The sequence below is a fragment of the Lithobates pipiens genome, unplaced genomic scaffold (assembly GCF_037356315.1).
Source record: "Lithobates pipiens isolate NorthernLeopardFrog02 unplaced genomic scaffold, aLitPip1_a1.2 Scaffold_13, whole genome shotgun sequence".
NCBI lineage: Eukaryota > Metazoa > Chordata > Amphibia > Anura > Ranidae > Lithobates > Lithobates pipiens.
Window position 1 is genome coordinate 51,444,614 of NW_027507718.1, and position 27,912 is coordinate 51,472,525.

At 41.6% G+C, this 27,912-nt stretch overlaps 1 protein-coding gene across 9 annotated transcripts in view; it reads right to left on the reverse strand.

Moving 5' to 3' along the window:
• MPDZ (multiple PDZ domain crumbs cell polarity complex component) overlaps positions 1 to 27,912 on the reverse strand; it is a 257,104-nt gene that overhangs the window by 122,688 nt on the left and 106,504 nt on the right. For 8 of the 9 annotated variants that reach the window (XM_077475104.1, XM_077475106.1, XM_077475098.1 and 5 more), the window contains exons 18-23: positions 26,761 to 26,970; positions 22,947 to 23,063; positions 21,836 to 21,991; positions 19,672 to 19,998; positions 17,399 to 17,519; positions 3,819 to 4,017 (exon numbers count right to left, since the gene is read on the reverse strand). In XM_077475104.1, the coding sequence (XP_077331230.1) occupies positions 3,819 to 4,017; positions 17,399 to 17,519; positions 19,672 to 19,998; positions 21,836 to 21,991; positions 22,947 to 23,063; positions 26,761 to 26,970 (1,130 nt within the window). The remainder of the gene's footprint in view (positions 1 to 3,818; positions 4,018 to 17,398; positions 17,520 to 19,671; positions 19,999 to 21,835; positions 21,992 to 22,946; positions 23,064 to 26,760; positions 26,971 to 27,912) is intronic. The other variant, XM_077475101.1, reaches the window with a different exon arrangement.

Here is a 27,912-nt window from a genome sequence, read left to right on the forward strand (position 1 = left end):
GAGGAACAATGTGGCCTGTAAAAATGACTTTCACTAAGGAGTGAGGTGCAGGTGATCATTCAAAGAACAGCTAGAGCCATTCGTTAGCGACGCCATTAAAATAAGAAACAGGGTGGCAAATCAGTCCTTGGGAAAGAAGATTCAGACAATGTGGGAGTGCCACCGGAGAGTTTGTTGCAGTCCAAGAACAACATCATCGTGGGCCAGGTCAGGGCGATGAGAATGACCAGAATGCTCTCCATCTCATCTGTAGAGCAAGTACGGAAGGAATTTCAGAGGAGGAAGGGCATAAATCAGATTGAATTGATCCGACAGATTCAATACAGCACTAACTGCATTAGCTAAAGTGGGCATCACTAAATGGCAGACCACGGGCCACGTCCGGACCGAGGCACTGTTCCGCCCGCCCCAATCCTGCCATTTAGGAGCCAGCTTTCACCCTCAGCCATCGCCAACCTCCCCACAGGCTGCTATCGGCATCGGGAGGCAAGACAGCTCTGGACAAGGGTGGAGCTGCAAAGTTAACTTTTCAAGTTAAGCATCAGGTGATTGGTTGCTGGGCATTCCTAGCAACCAATCACAAGCAGATTAACAGAAAAGGTTGTGCAGATCCTTTGCTCCATTCAGAACTTTCCTGCCTCCTGATGTCAGCTCTAGACCTGCTGTGTCTGTTGTGCTCAGCCCTGAGTAAGGTAGGACAGGGGAGACGACTATGCCACTGCTGTGCTGGATGGGGAGGAATTCAGGAGTGATATAAAAAGGGGTGTCAAAGGACAGGAATATAAAAGAATGGGGGGTGATATGAAGAGGGGGCTGAGGACAGAATTATGAGAGGGGTTGTGATACTGTAAGGGAAGACTGTAATGTAAAATAAATAAAAAGGGAAGGGGGAGGGTGATATGCACAGGGACTTAGAATACTGATGTATTAATGGGATTGTGATGTGACAATGCGCGGAGTGGTAATCGTTAATCAAACATGCTATTCGGATCTCTGCAGGAATACAATTTTACTGACTGGACCTCTGTGGATTTTAATTCAATACCCCTGAGCTAGAGAATCCCTGGACCTAGAGACAAGCTTGCTCAGTTTTTTTTTTAACCTGGAAAGCAGGAGATCTAGGTCTGGCATTCCCTACTGGTAACACTTCCAAGTGGGGGAACCATTCTTCCGAGTCTAGACGATGATGATGCCTTGAATGTGCACATTGGACAGAACTGGCACATGAAGTTCCAACAAAGTCAGAATCTGGTCAGCTGCAAGACTTTTTGTTCCTCACCGTTTGTTGATGTCAGCCACTAATGTGGCATTGTTTGACTTAATCTTGGTCAAATGACCATGCAGTCAAGAGGTTCAGTATTGAAGGAATAATCAAATCGCCCTAAGCTCAAGAACACGAATTAGGGAAATACCTTTTCCAGTGGCCAAATCAATCCGTACCAAGATAGTGTCTAGGACTCTTTCCTGGCCTGTCATCCATGGTGTCACGACATCCATCGCGAGAACCTCTCAGGTCAGTGGGTGGAAGGCTTTCCCAGACTCCAAGGCTGGACTTGTGAGCCACCAGCAAAGGGCTAGCCTGGTTTTGGGAGTAAGGCAAATACTGTATTACCAAGAATACGCCTTCTTGTCCTATACAGCCAGAATGTTGAGCTGAAATGGCATGTGGAATTTGGCATATGAAACTGCATCAAACAGAGCCACCATTAAGCCCAGAACCCACATGCAAAAATAGAGGGTTGGTTGTCTTCTGGACTGTAGTATGCGAACATGAGAGTAGAGAATTGCAAGTTTTTTGCAGATGGAAAACCCTGGACTGAGTAGAATCCAATAACAGTCTTAGATACTCCTTGTGTGGCGTTTCAGCACCAACTTCAGGGATGTTCAGAAGCCATGCAAACCTCTGCAGAGTTTGAACAGTCTGTTGGACACTGATTGATAGAGTCTATATGCTCACTGTTGGACCTGTGGCTTTTTTCAAACGTATAAAATATGTAACTTTGTAAAGAGCTTTCAGCCTTCCATCCACAGAATCTTTCAACACCAGGATGTCCTACACGGAAACAGTCTTTTTAATACAGGGAATAGCCATATCCACTACAGAGAGGAAACCTTTGAAAAGAGGAGCAAACACATTGCCTGAATAATGTCAATCACTATACAAAACAGGTTGCAGAAGGGAGTGTGCTAGGAACGTTTTAAAAAGACTGGGGGCCCTTTAGAGCTCAATGACACAGGTTTCAGGTCCAATGAGTGGACCATGTCAATAAGGACCAAAATGCTATCTTCAATTTTAGAAGTTATAACAGCGGAGTGAGCCACCTCATGTAAAAAGCAATCTAATAGGGATACAGCACATTCCTCAAAGTAGCTACAGTCACTGTGAAATCAGAAATGGGTTCTGGAGGTTGTGGCCCGAGTTCAAAACCAGCTAGCTTGACTGTAATTTTCCCCCATAAGTTCAGACATGGTTGCAGAGAGTTCCTCTCTAGACAAGACAGAGGGGCATGCCACACCTGAAAAAGATTAAAAAGGACTCCAGAGAGTGTTGTTACACAAGATGGGGAAAGTGGTTCATGCCATCTGTGTTGGGTCCCTGGAGCTGTTGGTGACCACTGCCCTTGTGTTTAAGATCTGCCATACTAAAGTATGCAAATTAGCGATTGACTGCAGTTGGTACTCAAAAAAAAAAAATCAGTAGAGCCTATACTGAATACCAAATTCAAAAATAGTGCAGCGTCCAAAAGTGTCACTTCCAAGATTTTTTTAACCTCCCCAGGGATAACCTGGAGCAAAATGGCAAGCAAAACACCAGGCTCCCTCATCAAAAAGGCAAAGCCCTGACTTTACTGCTATAACGGTCTGAAAGACCCTCGGCAAGCCCCCACAAGTAAGATAAGCTGCAGAGGACAAGAACAAGCCCCATTCAGACATCATTCATCCTCCTGGTGAGAATATTCTGAGGAGTCTTCAGGGACAGGGTTCCACCAGATGGGTGCACCATAGCTCTAGATCTGTAAAGCACTCACACTTTACATGAAATGTCTAGAAGGATGCCTCAGCAGAGCCCCGTGTGTACACTTAACACTACAGGGTGGACCTGCTTGTTCCTCACAACTGGGTTCAAGTACGGCCTCTGTGGCTATGCCAAGGATAAGGATGGCAGTGAAGCAACTGTATAAGCTTGATAGAAGAAAAAAGGATCTTGCTAAAAGTATTAAGGAAAGACGACATCTATTCTCCTAGGACATTGGCAAACTGGAGCACGCTGGGAGTGGGAGGTTTATACTAGGCTGTCTTACAGCTTTGTTTGCCAGTGTCTAATCACTTGAAGGCAGCAGAATAACCCAGTGTCTCAGAATTATTTCATCCCATGTTTCTTAATGAACATTTAGGACATTTCATATGTTTACGTTTTTCCAAGAGCACATTCAATCAAAGCAATAAGCAGTTCTATTCAGTATAAACATTTTTAAGAAAAAAAAAAGGGGGAGAAAAAGAAGAGTGTAACAGACATTTCAAATATAAGGGAGATCAACAAGTTAAAAAAGACAAATAAGAAACAAAAAGGGAAAGGATTAAATACTTCAGTGAGGACACCAATTGAATGTGTTAAAAGTTATAAGGTGTTTGCCATAATTCCCTTAGTGAAGGTTTTATAATAAAAAAAGATTATGGTTCTAATATTAGATATGGTTCTAATATTTTCTTCCCTCAAGTTTTCATAATCTGCCTCTATGTTGTAAAATCAGATTGTTACATTTTTGGCACACTAAGCACATAAAGTAAATGCTTTCAATAATTATTAGCTCCCCTACCTTAAATCCGGTGCAAGTAAAGAATGTCTCCGCAGCATGGCCCTTGCCTGGGCATTAGTTAGGTTTGCTGTGGACTCATTATTGATAGCCAAAATACAGTCTCCCACATGAATTCGACCATCACGACTTATGGAACCGCCGTTTATAATGCTGCGGACAATCATTCCTAGGCCATCTTTATTGGCACTTACAGTCATGCCTGTCCAAAAAAAATGAGTGAAATGTTCAACAGCTGAGATAATGGTACACAAATCTTTACTGAACAACTACTGTGCAGAGAAATGCAAAAACAACATTAAATGACTTACAGGATATCACAAGATATTGTAAGCTAAAATGTTAGTTATGTTGATGCCCTGCTGAGTGCACTATATGTACAAAGAATAAACCCAAAAACCGCCTCAAAATAGTTTAGAAGTACTGTGTTTCCCAGGAGACATACTGACAAGTGGCATCTGTTTCATTATAATATGTTATGAATGTAGAATGGTAAGAAAAGGTAAAGTGTAACTCCAGTCTTTTAGGAAGGAAATTTTTTTCAGGAAAGCAACATACACTGTAAGGACTTTAGCAAACGTTATTGCAGACTTACCCCAGCGATAAGAATTACTGCATTATTTGTTAAGCCCCATACACATTATCTGATTTTCTGCTGATTTTTTCCTTCAGATTTACCAAAACCATATAATATGAGGTCAAACCTTAGGAGTTTCAATCTGTATGCAATCAGGCAGGTCACAGATAGTGAAGAGAAAACAGGAGTTTTCTCTTCACTATTCACCTGAACAGTCCTGTTTTTCATTAAAGGGGTTTTAAAGGTAAAAATGTTTTCACCTTAATGCATTCTATGCAATAAGGTGAAAAAACATCCGACAATACCGCCCCCCCCCCCCCTACTTACCTGACCGCTCGAAACTCCAGCGCTTGCCTCCGACATCCTCTTTGCCGCTCAGCCTGGCCGTTGATTAGTTACAGTGAATGGATTGAAAGCAGCGCAGCCATTGGCTTGCGCTGCTGTCAATCATATCCAATGACGCAGTGTACCGAGGGGCAGGGCGAGTGATACAGTGATACTATGGCCGCTGGCTGTATTACAGGGGTGCGCCCGCAAGCACTCCTCACCATGCGAGGGAGTTCGCATGAACGTGAGAAGTCCTTGCGGGGGGGAGCCGAGACAGCCGCTAAGGGACCCCAGAAGACCAGGTTTGGGGCCACTCTGTGCAAAACGAGCTACACAGTAGAGGTAAGTATAACATGTTTGTTATTTAAAAAAAAAAAAAAAAAAAACACTTTACGTCAGACCATGGCTAGACCAACTCACCCAGTATATATGATTCAAAGGACCATTAATTACTTTTCAACTTTCCTAATGCAGAGTGTCAGCGGAAACCCTTACAGCAGGAAAAACACTCCATTGAAAGACCCAGATGACCCCTTGGTCACCTTGTACGGTGCCATTGGGATACCGCCACAAGGGGTTATGGGGCATAATGAACACTTTGGTGTAATTGACACGTGGCATGCTGGCGGATGCTGGAGATATGAATCACAGACTGCCTTCTTATATGTCTTGGCGTTTTGAGCAGTGGAGTCTCACTGTTGGAATTCTGCCTTTGGTTTGCCCCTTCACTGAGTTCTATGGCTCCTCCTGCAGCATTATTTGTAACATAAATAACTAAATCCAACAGATAAAGTGATAAAAATGTCAGCAGTCCTCTGATTCAAAAATCCAACACAGCCTTCGGAAAGGGAGGGGGAAGGGATGAAACGAAAACCCCAACAGGGAGTGTGGGAAACATTGCATAATGACCACAGCAGACTCAGGAATGCAAATGAGTTGTAAAAATATAACAGGTGGTCGCCCCATCCCCAATCTATCAAAAATGGTTACTTTAAAATCTGTGACTCTGACATCTTCTAAAAAGCTAGGTGTCTGCCCAATGACAGTATCATCCTATTAATAAAGCACTGAAGTTTGCACTGGTACTTTTCACTGGCCCCTACCCCACCACAGCAAACAGTAGTGAAGTAGGGTCCAGTGGAAGGAACACCAACGGGCAACAGGAGATGCAGCATTCAACACTGCCAAAGAATCAAATGCTAGAAATTTTGCCAGAGGAAACACAGCTCGAAGACAGGTGTTCAGTCTACTGCTTTTGTGTCTTCTGCAGAGAGCAGTTATTTAGCTTTTTTTTTCTTTTCTTTTTTTTTGAGGGGGGGGGGGGGGCAACAGAGTCACTTTAAAGCTCCACTCACATGCACTAGAATCACAAAATAAAATTTTAGATGCCAGTATTGTCAATGCCACCTAAAAAGCTCATCACCCAAAAGAATGTCCTGCTCCTTCCTAAAACCTATGTTTTGTGATTGTAGTGTGTTTTGAGATCACGGGCAGAATCGCAGCTATTCCCGCCACAATCCCAAAACACCCAGGTGTGAATGAAGCCAAAAGCTAAATTCTGAGCACAACAAAAAAAAACGTTACTTATCTAAAGTCACTATCACCTCATGTTCAGGTCATGTGCTCCTCTTCTGTTTACATCCAGGTCCTTTTTCAAAATAAGCTTTGCACATAAAAGAAACTGACTTTTGTTTGTGTTTGTGATGACATCACAGGATGGGCCAGGAAGATGTACTTGCAAGCATCACTAAGTGATGCACAAAATTACATTTTTGCATGTTCTATTAGTTTTAGCTAGAGTATTATATAGTCCATTGTTGTGAAGGAAGCATTGTTTTTTTGGAATTACTTCATGTAAATGTAATAAAAATCATCTTAAATAACATTTTCAGCTATATGTGTATTTTGAAACAGCAATTTCATGCAGACAAACACTTTAATGGTGCTAAAATCAGAAGGCTCATTTAAAAGAGAAGTTCACCTTTAACAAAAAGAAAAAAAAGATAAATGCACATTTTTTTGTAGGTAAAATAATATGTGCATTTACAATTTTTTTGGTTTAGGAGCCTGGAAAAGATTGCACCAGCGATCAGCAGATAGTGATGCCATGCAAGTCTCCTATAGATTGTCAGTGTAAGCTGTCTGTCCGTACATCGTACGGGCAAGCAGTTTCACACAGACAGGAATATTAATGAACAACCACAGCATTCAACAACACCGTGGTAGTACACTGAGAATTATAAGCCGACAGCTGCAAAGGGTGTTGGTAGTTGTAGTCCATTCATTAACAGACCATTGTGAATGAATTACACAGCCAGACAGGTTTTCTTTAGATTGTGGCAGCGAGCAGGGGGAGAACATCCCCCGCTCGTTGCAAAAAACGCGGGATCGGGGGCCGCTACAATTGTAACATGTTACACATGAATATGGGTGTAACATGTTACAAAAGGTGAACTTATCCTTTAAAGCAAACATTCATGTTATTACAGCTGTCCAATTCTTAGATGTGATGGCTGCATTTGTTTTATTTTTTAGGCTTTCTTCTAGGGATCCAGCCAGTACCTCTGTTGTCTTTCAAAAGAACCCGCTTTCTTCCACATGTATCAGATTATAAGGATTACAAAAACATTTAACACTGACAGGGGTGTTTACAATGATCAGGTTTCATTTGTTTATGTAAAGCCTTTATCCCAAAACCAGAAAAAAACTTTTGTTGTAACTGCTTATAAAATATTAGTTGGAGTTTAGCTTCAATTTGTTAGTGTCTTTAAATCTGCTAGTCTAATACTCCCTTCCCCCCAGACTGGCAATGTTGCTTTCCAAAAGGTGCTGCCTATGCTCTTTCATCCAAAGTGGATGTACTCTTAATGCAGGATAGTGGCAAAACTACCAGGTGAAAACAGAGGGAAAGAACCCCAAAAAGAAAGTAAACTAATGCTGCCACCACATCCAAGGATCGGTAAACTGCAATATTTTACATTTTTGATTTTGGGTTTAATATTGCTTTAATGTATCCTTGTGATCCCTTGCAGCCAAATTTCATAGAGCCAATTACAAGTTTGATGGAAAAGTATATCCTGCAGAATGCACTGTTATTTCTACTCTCACTTTTGCTTGCTGATTCACATCTGACTTATAAAGGCATGTCTGCAGTAAATTTCTATACATTTTATTTTGCATCAGGCTTTTTTGTAAGCAAGAGATAGCAAGGAGCTTGCAGTGAGTGTATTTGGTAACAGCTTCACAAGCATGGCTTCTATGATCACAAGATAACTGACAAAAACAGCAAAACCTGAAAGAAAAATTAGAATGCTGAGATCTTAAGTTTTACTACCATTAGATATATTAAGATTTACTTTTCAATTCGAACTGCAGTGTACTTTTAACAATATAGTTATTATAGTATGAAGAAAGACTTTATTTTTTTACTAATACTGCATATGGGCATATAGTGGCAAAAGAGTAACAGATTTACAAACACTGGTAAAAGTAATTAATCAGTAATACTCCTAGTTTCAGCTATAATAATGCCATTTTATTGCAAAATAAAAGGACAGTTTCCCGATTACTATGGATAGCACCAACCAACATGGATTGAAAACAACCTGTTCTTCATAATCTTTGATTGTGTTGTCCAGCATTGATCAGCACTGCATTTCAATATAGAATAATCACAGGATGTCTTCAATATGACCAGTAAAACGTCACCTCTGTTGCAACTTAACATTTAGGTGGTGATATCTATTATAATTAAAAGTTAATAAAAAGGCAGGGTCTGAGATGATGGAAAAGCAGAAGAGACTACCCTATGCGTTAATTATTAATACACTCATAAGCTGCTAAAACAGTACAACATCTGCTGGTGTCTTTGATCTCCCATATGCAATGGATAATTGGACACTGTTCCACAGCAGTCAATCCATGTAAACAGATATGATTTTAGGATGCTTGGTTACCTTTTTTTTTTGGTAAGAGAGATGAGTTTACTGGCCATTAGCTGCAGAAATATTTCATGAATGGAAAACTAAGAAAAATTGATTTTTAAATACAGCTTACCGTACCTGTAAAATCTTTTTCTTGGAGTACATCACGGGAAACAGAACACCATAGTAATGACTATCTGGGTTATCCGCTACCTTTAGGTGACTGGACACTGGCAATCATTAGTAAGAAAGATCCCCCCATATAACCCCTCCCATCTGGGAAGTACCTCATTTTTTTGTAGTAAGCAATGAAGAGCCCAGAAAAGAGGGGAGGGACCTCTGTGTCCCAAAAAAAGGATTTTACAGGTAAGCTGTATTTAAAAATCAATTTTTCTTTATCGTACATCACGGGACACAGAGTACCATAGTAATGACTATCTGGGATGTCCTAAAGCAATGCCCCTGAGGTGAGGGAACACAGTATTCCTCAGCCCACTTTTGGACAAAGGACCTACAATGCTGCTTGCAGCATGTTGTGGCCAAATACAGCCTCCTTTTGAGATACAACATCCACCTGGTAAAGCCTAGTGAATGTATGGAATGAAAACCAAGCGGCCGCTTTGCAAATCTGAGCCATAGACACCCGATGGCACACTGCCCAAAACGCACCAACCCCTGGTGGAATGTGCCTTTAAATCAAGGCAGAACCTTGCATTTTAACTCATATGCCTGGATAATTACCTGCCGAATCCATCTAGAAATAGCTGAACTAGACGCTACCTGTAGATGTATAAACCAAAGACCAAATAGTGGTCTTGTACACCTGGGCCACTAACATCCGATGATGGATGGCCCAAGATACTCCCATACCTGGTAGAGAACCCCTCCCCAGAATTTTTTTTGTTTAACCATTTAAACCATAGGCATCATTGATAAACTGGCAGATCCACTGCTATATATTCAACCTGGGTGCCGTCTACCTTTCCTGGGCTCTTCTGGCAGCCCAACCAGGATTCCTGACTTATGTTAACAACTCAAGTAGACCCTGAGAGTCTGCACTACCTCTAGAGTAGGTAGCGATGTTTCTCCTCCCGATTGCGGATTTAGGAGAAATATAAAAGGCAAGACACTGTCATGATTCAAGTGAAAAAACAGAAACCATTTTAAAGCGGAGGTCCACCCTAAAGTGGACCTTCCGCTCATTGGAATCCTCCCCCCCTCCGGCACCACAATTGGCACCTTTCAGGGGGAGGGGGGTGCAGATACCTGTACAGTACAGGTATCTGCACCCACTTCCGGCATAGATTCTGAAGAAGGTACGCCCCTTTCCGCAGAATCTACGCCCCTTTCCGAAAGTCCCTCACTGCCTGCTGGGAAACACACGGATCACAGAGACAGCGAGGACCATCCTTATTGCGCAGCGTGACTCGCGCATTCGCAGTAGGGAACCGGGAAATGAAGCCGAAAGGCTCCACTTCCTGATTCCCATACCCAAGATGGCGGCGGCAGCACCCGAGAGACGATCGAGAGATAGGCTTCGGGTGCCGACATCGCGGGCGCGCTGGGCGGGTAAGTGTCATAATTTTAAAAGTCAGCAGCTGCAGTATTTGTAGCTGCTGGCTTTAAAAAAAAAAAAAAAAAAAACGGCGGAACTCCCGGCGGACTCCCGCTTTAAGCAAGAAAAATGGATGCGCATCAACATCACCTTGTGACGCGAGACCAAGAATGGCTCTCATCATGAAAGAGCTGCCAATACTGACACTCCACTTCGTGAAGTGATAGCAGAAGAAGCCACCTTCTGAGATAAAAGGAAGGACCAACTGAATCTCCTGCTATGTCCACGTACCAAGCCCCCCCGGGCTAATTCGGTCAACACTAATATCAGTGTTACCACCTTATGGATTCTTCGCAATGGATGTGGCAGAATCCTAAACAGGTAAAAAGCATCAAATAAGGGAGAACCAGACCTTGAGGTATTACCAGTGTATGCACCACCATTGGCAGTGGGACTCTTGCCTTGGACAAACCTGTCCCAATTGTTGTAGAACTTGGAAGTAGATTCCCCTGCAGAGTTCTCCTTGCCACTATCCTATATACCTGGAATGTGTATTGGTGATGGAGACAGCAGTTTTACTGTCCTAGACAGAATGTGGTACACCTCCCTGGGTCACATGACCTCTGGTGCCTCCCTGGTGGTTGATATATATGCCTGTAAAGGCATTTACAGATTGAACCTACAACAGGTTTGTCCTTTAATCCAGAGCAAGGCATACTGGCCAAAAAATTACCAGCTATTGGACAGTATTTTCTCCTGTGGAGATCAGGTCTACTGAACTGTAGCCAGCCTTAAGTCAACTTATAGAGACCAGCATCAGTGGCTATCTTCCAGATTCCTAAAAAGGACGAATATCAAGCACCAATCTTTGCTTTGCAATACCCCGCAAACAGAGCCTACAGCAATGCCTGGATCCTCAAGTCCCCGACAGGGGATGAACCTCTACGAAGACCTGGAGTAGGGTATGTAGAGAACGTGCTTTGACCCAAACACAGCTTCCTTCTGTAGAAATATAATGAAGGAACCCCTGGAATTGACTGCTTTTTGAGCAAACATCGAGGTAAAGAGTAGTTAGGTGTCTTCAGCAAGCTCAGCACTGGGGCTAGATGCTTTGAGAATCCTCCTGAGCCGAGGCCAACCCAAAGGGAAGATTCACAAAAAACTGCTTTCCCATGCAATTACCGAAATCCTTGACGAGCCTGAAAACTACCTCTTGCAGAGAGGTCATCACTGAATCGTCTAACCTATCTGAAAACAGAAGGATGTTTAGCGAGTTGAGATCTTAAGATAGACCTCATGTTCCTACTGCCACCATTTAATTGTCTCACAATAAAGAGCCCATATCTTCTGCTCCAAGAGCAAATGTAAGGCAAAGACTGACGACTCTGTGACAGACCCCTACCCAAGAGGTGCCCTTAACCTACCAGGTTACTGCCGGCAAAAGATGGAAAAAACCACCTCAGAGGCTGCCCTTAAGTCTTACTGGCCTGAGATACTCTCTCTCAAAAAAAAAAATAGCAGCCTCAGATGCCTCCCTAAAATGGCGGTCATTGCAACTTTTTATCTAACACGGTATTTGCGCAATCACATCATGAATTAAAAAAAAAAAACAGTAAAGTTAGCCCAATTTTTTTGTATAAATGTGAAAGATGATGTTAGGCCGAGTAAATAGATACCTAACGCTTTAAAATTGTGCACAATCATGGAATGGAGCCAAACTTCATTACTTAAAGATCTGCATAGGCGACGCTATAACATTTTTTATAGGTTACAAGTTTAGAGTTACAGAGGAGGTCTAGTGCTAGAATTGTTGCACATGCTCTAACGCTCGCGGCGATACTTCACATGTGTGGTTTGACCAGCGTTTACATATGTGGGCAGGACTTACGTGTGCGTTCGCTGCTGAGTGCGAGCTACCGGGGACAGGGGCGTTTTCAAAATTTTTTTCTTTTAATTTTTTTCTTTTTTTTACACTTTTTTTTTTATCACTTTTATTCGTATTACAAGGGATGTAAACATCCCTTGTAATAGGAATCTATTTGGCATGTCCTCTTTATGGAGAGATGCGGTCTCAATAAGACCCCACATCTCTCCTCCAGGCTGGAAAGCACGAGATCGGAAAAAAAAATTGACAGCCGCGATCGCAGCTTTGTTTATTTCCGGGTACCTTTGTTTAGTTCCGGGCCTCCGACGGACATAGAGATGACTGGTGACCATGTGGTCACCAGAAATCTGTATCGTCCTCATCTGGCGCTGGCAGATTCTTTCTCTGGGCCCCCAATGGCACGGGAGAGCCCGTAGCAGCACCGGATGGTGGCGGGGGGACCCCTCCCATCGCCTATAAGAACAATTAAGCAGCGAAACTACCGCTATGATCATTCTTATCGTGCACAGAATCGCTGGCTGCAAAGAATGATATCTGAATGATGCCTCTAGCTGCATGCATCATTCAGATAACACTCCCCAAAGTCAGGACATAGTTTTACTATGGCCCAGTATTGAGGTGGTTAATGTAATAAACATGTGTATGCAGTAAAAATGAAAATATGCCATCATGTGTTTAAACAATATGCTTCTATGGAATCAAATTCATGCAAATATGCATTTGGGCACAATATGAAAGTGTATGTTGTATACACGCATTCATGCAACATGTGCCCATGGAAACAGGTATTCCTGCAATAAGCAAGCACGTGTTTGTGAAACCTGTTTATTTTTTTTATACGATCCAGCATCTATATGCGATCCAGCAATTTTTATGCAATCCAGCATCTTTATGCAATCCAGCATCTTTATGCAATCCAGCATCTTTATGCAATCCAGCATCTTTATGCAATCCAGCATTGCTTCCCCTTATTTCAGATCTACCTCCTTGATTCAGAGTGACAGTACCCCCAAGTGCACATAAAGTACAAAGTGGATTTTCCCTCCGCAAACAACTCTGCATTTGTCCTATGTGAACATGTATAACCATGTATATTAAAGTAAACATGTATAATCATGTATCTTTATGCAATCAAACAACTTTATTCGATTAAGCATTTCTAAGCAACCATGCATTTATGTGATCATGAATAATCAATGGCCATTTTTATAAATATGTCCAAACCTGCATCTTTATGCAAGCATTGATAACCATGCATCTCTATGCAATTATGTATTCTATGTAACCATGAAAACGTATCTCTATGCAAACATGCAAATTCTTGTTCATTTCTGCAAACGTGAATAAGCATGCATCTTTGTACATCCATGCATGTTTAAGCAACCAAGCATTCTGTGCAACTATGATCATGTATCTCTATGCAAACATGTATAACCATGTATAGTTATGCAAAACATGACAAAAAACATGAATCTTGTGCAATCATGCTTACTTGTGCAACCGGGCGTTTTTAGCAACCGTGCATTGGTTTTAGCACCTGCTTAACTGAAGTTGGGCCCAACTAGACCTGCAGGAGCTAACCAAGCACATATGCACTATTCTGGAGATATTAATCCTTAAAAATGCATCATGCTCACTTTTTCCCAAACGTGTATATTTAAACATGCATTTAAGCAACAAGACTGCAAGCATGTATATTACGCTGCACCTGCTTATAGACCAGTCAGCACTTTAAAGTGAACTGCTAACCATCCAGGGGTGTTTTAACTTTCAGTTGTACAGTCCCCCTGGATAAGCAGTAAATATGAAGCATAAAATCACGACTTGTCTTCACATAGTTCTCCCATAGTAAGTACTCACACTTTGAGGTTGCTGCTATGTCTCCAGTGGCCAACTGAACATGTTGCCACATGGCATGGCATGGCCTTCCACTTCCTGCCTATATAAAATAGGCCATACTGAGCAAGCAGGTGCCCCCTAGTGGCTAGAGGATAAACCGCAGTCAACATGAGTAAGAGTACATAGCATGATTAAACGGCACACTGCTCCCTGTATGCTGATGACATGCTACTTTTTCTCAGTGATGCAGGTCCATCATTAAAATAATCACTTCATATTAAATTGAAAAGTCCTAAACCCTGCTTTTTATTTCCCTTGCACGTAATTGGTTATTCAAGGTTCACCTCATCTACAAACATTATGCTTCTCAGCCTTTTCGCTAAGATATTGTATCTGCGTCATTCCGTTTTTTAAAGGCACCAGTCCGGCTTGGCCTTGGAGTGTTTCCTTGGGGTGCACCCCATGCTTCTATTGGGTGGGATGCTGCCCGAAGTTTACTCAGTCCTGTAAATGTGTGTCATAGTGCTTTTGGCACCAAGATGGGGCTGTGTGCTCTCAAAGCTCCAAATACAGTAAGGCTGGTTTTGGCCAAGTCTAGGAGGTGTAAGATAGGGCTACACAGACCCGAGGACATTTTTTAGGATCTGTTGGGTATAGTGCGTGATACTATCTTTTGTGTTAAGTTTTTTCTTAGCTCTGGATACTATGATGGTACATTCTGGCACAAGGTGGTGGTTCAAACAATTATGCTTTATAAGAGTGAGAAGGCGGACACAATCTCTTATTGCAGGGAATGACTTTTCTGTGCAGTGAGCCCAGACAGCGGGCATCTGACCATTTACATGTACAATCTCTTTGTGAGAGAAGAGCAAATCGGGGCTTTCCTGCTGCGGTACTGTGACTGTGTCAGCCGACACAAAGCTTACTAACATGTTTGGCACCTTCAATAGTCATAGGCGGTTTTGGGTGCAGTTCAAGGCTGATAAGGATGCAGTAGAGGGCCTGTGGCACCCCCTCAGTTTTTTTTGTTTGAAAGCAACCAGAGCTACCTTTGCTATCCTGGTCAGCCTTCATTTTGTCTGTCCTGTTTGCAGTTTGATTACCCAAAGGAAAACTGTGGTACTGGGCAGGTTTGTCCAAACTGCTTTAGGGTGGCGCATGTCACGGTTGAGTGTTCTGTGGGCCAGAAATGCCACATCTGTAGCAGCAAGAGGCACCTGGAGAAGAAGTGTCCTAGGATGCCCTGTGAGAGGGCAAAATCTGCGGTTGTTGGCAATTAGAGTGGCATCAGTGAGACTTTTGGCACGTGCACCAGTCTCTTATGCTGTTGTGGTGCAGGATGTGAAACCCAGCAAAAGTGTCCAAGTGCTTGCCGCAGTGCAGGATTCTCTGGTACCCTATGTTGATCCTCTTAGCAATGCAGCCAGGGATGAGGGGGCTATGGCTCTCAGAGGAATGTGTTCCTTAAACCCAAGCTGCAGAGAGAGTGGAGGAGGTTGACGAGGATGAAAAGGAGCAAGTAGTGAGCCCACAGAGGGAGGAAGATGAGATGGACCAGAGCGTAATTCTAGTCCGGCCAGATCAAAGAGTTTTCAAGAATGGTCACTGCCGAGGTGGGGGTTATTCAGACTCATCTATTTAGTCTTTTGTCAGCTCGGTCCAAGTTCAGAACTTTCAAGAAGTAATGGGGTTCCAGAAACCAGTAAAGGAGAAGCAGTGAAAGACTAAGATTAAGAAGGAGGTGACAGGGGTTAAGGTGGAGAATTTTCCTAGGACAAGCCGCAGAGCGAGAATTCAAACCACATTATGCGGCTAAGGCTCTTGTCTTTAAATGTAAAAAGCATTCGCTCGCCATAGGGAGAGCGGCCATGATGAAACTATTAGCTGAGTGACATCACAATATTACAGGACTGCAATTTAGAGGCTACTGCATTTCTGTACAGTACCAGTGTCATTACTCAGAAAAGGAAAAAACAAAAAGGGGTTTGAGTGTTATTTTAGGAGTAAAAATTTTTTAGTTCAAAAAATTATTCACATGGTGAGTGCGAGGTAAGAGAGGATAAAACAAGTACATCTGCCTTTGACGTTGTATGTTTATTATGTGTTTCCAGTGCCTGATCACCTATTGAAGAATGTAATTAAAGTGTGTTTTGCTTTTTGTAGTCATTAAGGATGTACGAGCGGAGGAGAGAGAAAAGTGACAAAAGGAAAAACTAGCAGAGGAAAAGGTGTGGTGAATATTGAATGTTTCTTGGTGATAAAGTATGTTAATGTTTGAAAATTAGTAAGAAGAAAAGTTTGGCAGGATGTATGTTGAAATATGCAAATGGAAGCATGCTGACCAAATATAAAATGTGTGAGGTAAATATGTGGAAGCCGGTATGTTTTTGTGCACCATAGTTTTATGTGAGGAATGAAAAATGTATGAGAAGGTGCAAGTTGCAAGAGGTGACTAGGGAGATGTGGTATGATAGTAAGAAAGTGATGGGTGCCTTAGAAGGGATGGAGGAAAAGAAAGGTGGTTTGAATGAAGCACAAAGCAAGAAAGTGTGGGCAAACGTGCGTAATAAGCAAATAATGAATAGTCATAAGAATGGGGCGTGGATGGCCATGCATAGATGCTTGCTGACCAGAGAGTTTTAAAGTAGGAGGAGGTTGGTGGACAGTGAATTGTGTCCAAGCGAAGGATGTGACGGTGGAGAGTGTAGATCATTTGTTTTGGGGGTGCCAGTTTTACAAGCAGTTGACATTAAAAGCCCCTCTTTGTTAGTCTGTGTGTCCATGCACACATAGGTGTTTACAGGCGTTTAGAGACGGGGCATTTAGGGACACCAAAATCACGCTAAGGAGAGGAACATTTGGGCAGAAAAAATGTCCAATATGCCTAAACGCATTGAGCGCATTGAGCATTTATTTACTTCATTGGCCAGAACAAATATTCTAGCCAAATAAATGAACATCCAAATGCTTGACGTACCTGAATGCATCTAAACTCATTTGAAAAATGTGGCTTTAGGCTTTTTAACGCTGCTTGTACATTGTGGAGTAAGAGCTCATTGTTGGCTGTAATCCCACCAAATAAAACACAGAAAATATGGGCTCCAGCCTGAGGCAGAGCTACAACCAGCACTGACCAGAAGAAAATGTCATTTTATTTGAAAACCCCTACGCAGATTTGAATGGGGCAAAGTGTGATGTTCACAGGGTATCCTGGGGGGTTTACTAAGCATTCCCATTTTCTGGTGAGAGTTATTCTTTAATCTGATACAAAAGTGAATTTAGAGATCAGCTGCATGGAGATGCAAAGAAAGAAAAAAAATCGAAAACAGTATTTTAAAAAAAGAAAAAAAATGGAAACTGCTTAAAATACACTGTGCTTTAAAAAACCAAATGTCATTATTCACTTAGGATATACATCTACTATTTATATTAATTAACAACGTTTGCGGTTAATTTTAATAAGGCCAGTGTACTAACCTAAGCTGCAGTTGCCTCTGATAATGGTAATTGTTTTCTCAAATTTGCTTTTAGGTAAGGTCCTGGGTGCATACTCTTCAATTGTTTCATAAAACTGTTTTCCAGATAAATGTCCTTCAGCCTGTTATACAAAGACATAGCACTATTTACCAGTTGCATTCAATAACTTCAAATACATGAAATTGGAAAATTCAAGAGCATTATGAGTTAGAAATGGGATCTTGTGTATACATTTTCATAATGAAGGATTAATAATGTAATAAAATATTAAATAAAACCACATGAGTAAAACAAATACAAAATGAGAACAGAAAGTCAAGTGCAATCTAACGTAAAGGAAAATTCCACTATTCTTAAAAAATGTATATGATTGCAACACACCATTTTATAATGATTAATTATTAAGTTTTGAAACCATTCGCCATTCCAAAAATGGCATAAAATGTAAATGTTGCTTCTGTTTATACATGGAAAAACCCAGAGTAGGCGATCTTTATCCTGAGTAAAGAGAACAATTCAGAAATATAATTCCCTGCACATTTAATTTGTTCATTGCTTTCCTAATGGTTTTTCTTTCATTACAACAGTGGGAGTGATCATGAAATTACAGCAGGCAGACCCACCCACTTAGCACTTGAAAAAGAGAAACACTGACATGTATGCATCAGTGTAAAGGGACAAGTAGCATCTGAAACTCTGCTGTTTGCTAAAATCATTAGAATGCGTTAAACTGGTCCGCAAATTAAAAAAAAAAAAAAAAAAAAAAAAACACTAAAAAAAGTACACTTAAAGTACAGCCAAAGTTTGAAACACCACAGTGTAATTTGTTCTGCACTCCTGTAACCTGAAGCCTGCTGTCGGCTGAGGTCAAGGAGCCAGCCCAGGCCTAGGCAAGATCATGACAATGATCCGCCCCATGCCTGGACTGGCACCCGGCTCAGCCTCTCAGCGAGCCACTGAGAGCCTGAGCCGACCACTACCACCCCATCCACATTGAGTGAGGGGGGTGTGCAGAGCAGACAGCAGTGACTGACAGTCACCAGCTCTCTGCTTAGGGAGCTCTTAGAATCGAGTGACCGGCAGTGTTAGATTGCTTGGTTCTCAGCAATAGAGCCAGCGGGGCACAGAAGCAGCATTAGAATGATACTGCATCCACTTAGGTAAGTACTGTATGATTCTAAAATAAAAATAAAGTCCATACTTGTCTTTTAACCCCCTAACGCAGGCCAATGCATATAGTATGTGGCAGCGCAGCAGTGGGCTTTAGCACTGCGTTATCACATATATTTAAACTGCTAGTGTCCCTTGTTTGTGCTGGGGGCACACTTACTCCCAAACATGTAATTACTGTGGCATATGACTGGGAAAGGCCATATAATGCTACCAGCATTGCAAACTTTTAAGGGGCTGGCTCCGGCCAGCTGTAAACGGGTTAAAGTGGTTGTAAGCCCTTACAGATACCCAGTGAAGTGACTGGCTTCAGGTGTTAGCAATAGATTAAACAATCTCTGCTGCTTCTGCTGTGATTACTCACAGCATAAGCCAATCTGCAGGTGTGGGCACTGGATGTCCGCTGGCACCCTCCGATCGTCAGGCAGAGACACAGAACGGGGCTCTGCCTATGTAAACAAGGCAGATATCTGTTCTGAAAGGGAGAAGGAATGGATTTTATTATTGGATATGTTTTATAACAGAAAGCAAAATTATATATACATCAGCAGCGTTGCCCATTCATTTCAATGGGCAGGGGCGGTGGAGGAGCAGTGTATACATCACTCCTCCACCGCCCCAAAGATGCTGCTTGCAGGACTATTTCTAATGTCCTGCAAGCGCACCGCCCAGTGTGAAAGCACTCGGGCTCTCACACTGGGGCTGCAAGGGAGGCGTTTTTCAGACCCTAAAAGTATATCCAGTCCTAAGATTTCTGGCACACACAACCGCTCTGTCTAGCAGTGCAGAAGGCCAGATCTTTTTTCTCTACCACACTTAATATCAGGTCTTTACCCTATCTCCATCCTGTGACTTGACACTTAAAGCGGAAGCATCAAACCAATGAGCTCATCTCTGCCATTCTGCCCTCTCCTATCAGCATGCACTAATTGGTCCCCCCCCCCCAGCTCTGCTGTAAAGAGACAGCAAAAGATTGATACCAGGTTTAAATGCAGGTACTTACACTGCTTGAAAATATCGATAATGGTGTATACATAAATACTGAGCTTCATTAATTTGTTTACATCACCCTGGATTTGGTCATTTTGTGCAATCCAGATTACCTTTGAAACAGGAGGAATGTCAGCAGCGGTATCAGCTCCATGAGTCTGTAAAGGCATCCACGAACTAGTTGATGTGTTTTCTATCTGCTTGCTGAAAACAACCAATTCTGAGTGATCCTTGGAGTCAGAGGAAGCAACATCAGTGTGACCCGATAGCTTAGTATGTTCAGGCTGATCAAGATTTAGGTTGTAAAAGTCCATGGTAGGCAGTTTAAAATCTATAACTGGCGTTGATGTAGCCCACAGCACATTTGGGGGAGTTGGTTTGTTAAAAGATAACCTTTCAGCACAGACATCATAGGAAGGATGAAAGGAGTCTTCTTTAGCCTACAAAAATAACTTACATTAGCTGAAGAGGAATAGGCAATATGCTAAAAATGCAGCTTACACCTTCCCCACTATGAACAGAACTAAAAATGGTTAGACATAAACATTCTGATCTCTAGTCCTGAAAAAAAAAATCTTACCAGAATGGGATGCAATGACCATGCATGGTTTATGACTAATGAGGATGCAGAATGGGAGGAGGTTGCCAGCTATAGCACTTCTCGGGGGAAAAAACAAAGCTACCGTTTGAAAAACAATATAGTTGGCTATTATTTCCCAAAATGGCCTTCTTGGAAAGTCTACCAAACACTGCTGGTGCCCAAAAACAAAGGCATCATCACATTAGCCGAAACTGGGCAGATCTAGCATTAATCTTACGTCTAAAGGCATATTAAAGTGGAGCCATGTTCAAGTTTTAACTTAGAGATCAATTATTGGTCATACTGGGGTGAATAAAGGTTAACAGTTCTTACCTTTAATGAAAAGAAAGCGCTTTTCTAAGTTCCCTGCAGTGCTGGTTGCATGACATAAAGCCTAGGTTTATACTAATTTGCTGAATGGTGAAGCAGAGGGTCACCAGTTTGAATTTTGATATTTGCCTTCTGCAAAGATCCCATGTTTATGGGAAAAGGAACCTGAAGCAGCATTTTCTTCATTAAAATGTATGCTCATAGCTGTACAACAACATCTGAGTATAGGTCAGCTTTAATCTTTGGAGGATTTTGAGATAAAATTCAAATGACTATCCCCACTGAAAATGTAATCTTTCTGCATCAAAGTGCCACTCAGCCAATCAAGGCATTGTATACTTCAAATTTTAAAGTGTTAATAAACCCACAACAGTAAAATCAGTCTGTATATGCAGTAAAGCATTCTTGTTATACTCACTGTGGAACCTAAGGGGTTAATCCTCTGCATTGTGTAAAACTGCACATGCTCAGTTTAGTGTGTATAGCTAGAGTTTTTTCTTGGGAGAGTGCATCAGCAGAGTGCCAATCATCATTGTCCAGACAGAGAGGCAGGGGTCCTGCATCTCAATAGGACAGGCAGTGCAGTATGAAAACTCCTCTTACAATCTTTAACCAGGAACTGACAGAAGTCACAAGGCTGTTATATACAGCTGATGATAAAATGTATTTAGCAGTTTATATTTACTAAAATTGTGGAATTGTCCATGTTCTGTGTACTGTGGGAGACCAGATATAGTGAATACAGGGTTCTGGGCCTAGTAACACGTTAACGCTTTTTTAGCTGCCATACATTATACAACTTTTTTTTAGATTTACCAAAACCATATAATATGAGGGCAAACCTAAAAATGTTTAAATTTGTATGGAATCAGGCGGGCTCTTGGACTACATAGTTGAAGGTAAATCCAACGGAAATTAAAAAAGAAATTGTATAATGTATGGCCAAGCTCAATGTATGAAATGTATGAAGGAAAGCTTAACATTTCTGGCTGAATGGCAAAACAAGTTTTGAAGTGGTAATTACATTGGCAAGCTATAATTCACACTACAATTTATCACCAGGCACATACTGATACTGTATATGGACTGCCACTCTTTCTTTGTTGCAGGCTTCCTGCATAGCAGCAAGGATTATGTGCATAGGTATATACTTCTACCCATTTGTATATCAGTTGATCCCACAAAACCTGTTGTCATAGACAAGTTGCCATCTAAACTGACTGCAATGTACCAATAAAATGTATCAATTAGTTTTAACATCCATAAAAAGTTAATAATGTTTGTAAAAGGTGTATGGTATTACATAAGTACCCAAAACTTTTAAAAACACAGAGCAGGGAAAAAAACTGTCAAAAGCAATCAGTTACCTGCAATGAACAATCTGATAAACCACCAAGGAAATCTTCATTACAAGGACTACCATGCAAGGCTATCAAAGAAGCCTGGAGTAAGTTGGCATTATTGTGAGCAAATCGGGATTCCATACTGCATTCTCCTGTTAAGTCAGCATCAGTGGTCTCAACCTATAAAGGCAATTTAGTGAAGGATTTACAGTCATTTTTTAAAGGGATAGCAAAAGCCGTTCTAGATTTTGATGCAAACAAAAGACTACAAATTACAAATACAATAAAAAGGGACATTTCAGAATAGAAAATCTGGAGCTGCCATTGTGGACTTGATTTTTTAACATCATTTTTACTATCGAGATTCTAGCTTCACTAGAGTCACGGAGCATCAAAAAGCATCTAGGATTAAAATTCACACCTTTCAGACTTTACTAATTGCATGTTTGGCTCAGGTCTATGCTTACAAGGTAGTGAGGCAAAAAAAAAAAAGAACAGCAGCTCTAGGATGTGCATCAGTAAACATAAATTAAGAATGCCAGCTCACGTACTACTACCCTCACAAGCTCACTTTTAGGGCTCATTTAGATTCATCCTCGGATCTGAGCTGCTGTCTGCTGCGTGTGAATCCACCTCAGAGCTGCATGCAGGCAGCCGATAGAAATGAATGCAAAGGCTGCATGGACACAGTCATATGATAAAAATTTGACATGGGGGCATAAGAGAGTGATTGGATCTAAACACTGTGTGTTCAGATCCATGCTCCCGCTCCTGTTCGCATTTCAGATTTCGACATGCCACTATGCCTGTGTAGCCACAGCATCTGCATCCACTTCTACAGGCTGCTTGCACACAGCTCTAAAGTGGATTCACATGCCACAGACAGCAGCGCAGATAGGAGGATGGGTTTGAATGTCCGTCTGAATAAGCCCTTAGTGTAAATATAAGCAATACTGCCATATTCAAGAAAAGTATTAAAGATAATTATTCCTAATATCATGAAGTAATACAAGCTGGGCATAAACATTCAGCCATGCAATTAGCAATGGAAACATAGAATTAGATTAAAGAAATGCAACTTCACTAAAACTGGGCTTTTTGCAACATCTTTTTTTAGAAAGTTGCTGGCACTAACCATAGCTAGTTCAGCATGGAAAAGAGGTGCATCATTGGGCCCTTCCTCGACATATGAATGTGCAGAGTAGAAAAGAGAGTCGTCCTTAGCAGAGATATAGCCTTCTTCTGGTGACAGCTGCAGAAACAAGGAGCCCCATTTGGACCTGGTTAAACATCAGTATAGAAAGAAAGTGCATGCAAGTAGAAAGGAAAGCAAGTATTCAAAGCAGCTCAGGATATCAATGTCTTAAGCAGTCAAGGTACTGACCTATTTTGGTTAGGTTTCCTGAATGATAAATGAGGATTTTTGACTTACCTGCAAAAATCCTTTTCTTGGAGTACAGCAAAGGACCATAGGATGGCAAGGCAATACAACGGAGGGGCTGGTAACACAACAAACAAGGCCAACAGCCCCAAAACAAGGGAACCAGGTTCCTAACTTAAAGAGCGGCTTGGATAACCTTGAAGCAAAAGGAAAATTCTGGACAGCCGCACTGCGGAATATAGCCTTTATTATAAAAAGTCCAACAGATACAAACCACAGCACAAAAATGGGACAAACGGGCTGATGCATTTCACACTTAACAGTGCTTAGTCATAGCTATGACAAGCACTGTTAAGTGTGAAACGCGTCAGTTCATTTATCCCATTTTTTGCTGTGGCTTGCATCTGTTGGACTTTTTATAATAAAGACTATATTCCAGAGTGCGGCTGTCCAGAATTTCCTTTTTGTTTCATTTTGCTATAAGCTTAGCCTGCACCTGGAGCTCCAGTTCTGAGGAAAGTCTTGTATCCACACAGCCACCTGGAGCGTGCTCCACTTCCTTTGAATAACCTTGAGGCTGAAGCTAGTGTCAGCAGAAGCCTGTACATCCACTTTAATAATGTATGAACAGAAGACCAGGTGGAGGCCCTGCAAATCTAAGAAACAGACACCTAGTGCTGAAACGTCAGGAGGCACTGTCTGACTGAGTTGAGCAATCCTTAACAGGGAAAGGAGCATTCCTATCCTTCAAAGTATAAGCCTTAGAGATAACCTGCCTAATTCATATTGAGATGGTGGATCAAGATGCAGGACAGCCCTTGTGAGAGCCCACAGCAGGACAAACCAAGAGTCTCAGGTTTGCATAAACACACTGACCGAGAGATAAACTTGCACTATGCGTACTACATACAAACGATGTAGATATTCTTTTGGGGTGCTTTGTCTTATTAAAGTGGAAGGAAAGACATATCCCAAGGAAACATCCCACATATATGCCACGTATAGTCTAAAGTAAAACTACTGTGCCTTGTACAATCTTTGAGGTCTACTGATGCTACAAATTCCCCTTGTTGCAGTGATGCAATTACAGCCCAAGCAGGTTCCATCTGGAACATTTGGACCCACAAGAAGATGCGGATATCTGTCTGATAAACTGTTTCCGACAAATTCGCAGTTAGAGGATTGAGACAAACTCTGACTGACTTAAGTGAAATCTTTATCCCCAAAAAGGAAATATTTTTTTAAATGCAACACCCTAAGACAGGAAGTGTGTAACTGGCTGGATCACCAGGTGCCAAAAGGGAAAAAATAAAACGAATACAGCCACCATATCCAGGGATTGGTAGGCTGCAATATATTGCATTTTTGTAATTTGGTTTATTACCGTAATGAAGAAGTCTCTGCTTTAATAAATGTGACCAATGATTTTAAAGAGTTATTCTCAGATTCCTTTCTAAGCATTTCTTACAAACCATCTATGTGGAGCTAGCAGAGTGGACCGTGGCTGTATTCTTTCATTTTTTCGGAAGTGCTTGCGGTTTTTGAAAGTGCTTGCTGTTTCATGTTTTAAGGTTTTAAAAGTTTTGTGGTGCAGTGCTGTGCCGTGGTTTTGAATAAACGAACATGGATTTTAAACATATTACGCTATGAAGCCCTCTTTTTCCTCCTATGATGTTCCTATTGAAACTTGACCCATAAAACATGAGTCCTACGGAGTGCACCGGAGGCCGGTCCTATTAGCCGAGGAGTGGATCTAGATGGATGTCCTTGGCGTGTCAGCCTGAGTGATCTCTCCTGCTCTGTGCCCATCAGATCTCCGTAATAGAGATCCGACTTTTCTGGTAAGTGGCCATCTGGCTTCTTATTATCCTTAGCTGTTACATGAGGAGTGTTACTGTGAAGAAATCATCCTATTTGGGAATCTCTATTTAAAGAATTATTGTCAATGGACTTTCTTTTATTAGAACAGTTAATGTATGCTGATCTATTTTTGTATCATTTTTGTTTCATTATTTTTTTTTTATCTAAACTCTTGCTCACAATCAGATAATTTGTTTCATTGTGCATGTAGCGGCACACCTATTTTATTTAGTAGTGCGCTTTTGGCTTTTTAGCACAGGCGTAGCACATATATTATGTAAATTGCACTAGGCATTTAGTAGCACATCTATTCCCATTTTTACACACACTCCTAAACTGAATATTACAGTTTTTGTTTAAATTGCAGCACTATCGTATATATTCAGCTGTCACATATTTTTAATTTTTTATATTGACTGGGGGTAGCGTGGATTTTTCCATGATACATTACAAACCATCTCTGCAAAACAATTCCACAGTCAGAGGATCCTGTGTATCTTTAGACATGAGAATTTGAGGCTGGGAGGAGCTCCAATTTGTGGAGTACTGAGAGATCCATCTGGATTAGTCCAGGGCTACATGCCATGCGCTTGACCTAGACTTCCAGAGCTTGGCAAACGGCAACAGACACCACTGACAGATGCATTGCCAAACTTGAAAGTACAAAACAGGCTTTAACGAGGATTCCAACCACTTGTCCACCAGGTATTTGAAGACAGGGACATCTTCAAAAAGAACTGTAAGGGGCAGGAAATAGGTGGATCTATCACAGGCACTTTTCGCAAATCTCAAGAGGCATATCATTTTTTTTTTTTTTTTTGGCTTTAGCCCATCTCCATACGGCACATCCTGTATTCAAGAATAAACAGGAAATGGCCTATTAGGTTTCCTACTTTTGGGAAGGATCCCCTACTGGTGACATTAGGTTCAGGTGGAGATGGTTCTTACAGGAACAGGAGCGCATCTTTAATATCAAAACCTTAATGGTTCCTTTTAGCTTGAGAGAGATTGAGAGCAACTGCCCATCCTCCCAGGAGGAGTTCAAACTCTGGGAATTCCCTTTCAGCCCCCCTCCCTTTCCTCATGGAGAAGCAACGCTGCTGTGATGGACAAGTCGGACATTGACTAAGCAGGGGATACTAACTGGCAGTTTTTACGTCTAACGTTCTCTGTAAGTGTAGATATTTTCCCCATCAGGTCTGCCATAGAGGCTTAAAATTTCTCTCTAGTTATAAAGAAGGAAAGGGAAGACTCCAAAATTGTGGATACTGAAGTCCAGAGACCCAGGTGCAGAGTTTTGAAAGAAAACCTAAAAAAAACACGTGTCTAACCATTCCAATATACCGTAATTAGAATCAGCCAGAAATTCGCTCTCAGAGTTTGTCCATTAACTAGCTAGAACACTATAAAAAAATAAAAAAAAACTGAGAATTGCTTTGTCAATGCCCTCGCCTGAAGGTGAAGCATATAACCCAAGGTTACTATTAAAAAAGGAGCCTGTATCCTGTATTGTATGAGAAATAAGTTATGCAAACAACTTTATGGCACTAACCGAATAGAAAAAAAAAAAGATAATCTGTTTGGATAGTGATATGGTAATTGCCAGTGCTTAACAATGAAAAAGCTTGCAACAACCCCCCCCCCCATCAAGCAATTAAAAAAAATTGTGAATATTAGGTGGTTAGATTGCATTAAAAAATATTCTTACAGGCAAAGGTTTTGCAACTCCAATGCTAACGTTTCCTGCAGGTGCACCTTTAAGTGCCTGAACAGCTTCTTCTAAACTGGCATGCTCCAAATTGATCTCATTGACAAACATCAAGCGGTCACCAGGCAAAAGTCGGCCATCTTGTTCTGCAACCCCTTCAGGGACCAAGGAGCGAATTACTATGACTGTGCTTGCTGGATCAATAGGATCCTAAAGAAACATTAAAGTGAGGACTGATTAAATTTAATAGGTAGAGACGAAAGAAGAAAAAGAAGAAATGCACAAATAAAAGAAAAGTTGAAGTTAAAGCATTTGTAAAGTATTTGTAAAGTATTTGTATTAGCATCTCACTCAAATTAAGAACATGGTTACTTTACTTCAGCATAACACATTTACATAATCACCTATATCATAATCATATATGACTATAATATATGACCATAAAACAGCACATGGCAAGTTAATGCTTACTAAATTTTATTTCAACCACGCAGCCTTTGCATCCATCGTTTGACAATATTGCTTTAGCCTCCTGGGCTTCTTCAGCACAGTAGGGGAAGTACTAGTAACCACGGCTGCACCGATACCACTTTTTTAAAACCAAGTACAGGTAAGGATATTTACAATTTTTCTTATTGTTTTTATCAACCCTGTTGCGGGGGACTTTGGTGAGATATCAGGGGTCTAAACAGGCCCTTAACTTCCCTTTTGAGGCAGGGAAAGGAACCGAGGACACAGATTCCCCAGTCCCTTTCTCAGCTGCACTAGAGATGACTAGACAGGAGACAGAGGCTCCTGTTCATTCATAAACTGAAGCATCGTAAACACAGTTTATGACGCTCAGTTATGAATGGACAGAGTCATTGATCACTGGCTCCTTCCTCCGCTCTCCATCCCGACAGATCCAGGATGAGGGGGGACCGGTGGAAGACCCAGGAAGCCAAGAAGATCACAGGGGACAATCGGGCAACAATGGTGCGGTGGTGGGGGAAGTTACAAGGACCAATCTCCCTGACAGCCACGGGAGGGAGAGGATGAGAAGCGCCTGTCAGAAAAGCTATTCAGGGGGAGATTGATGCTTGTAACTGCCCCCATCGCTGCACCGATCATCTGTGAGGCTGCCCCCCCCCCCCACCTCTACACTGAGGATGC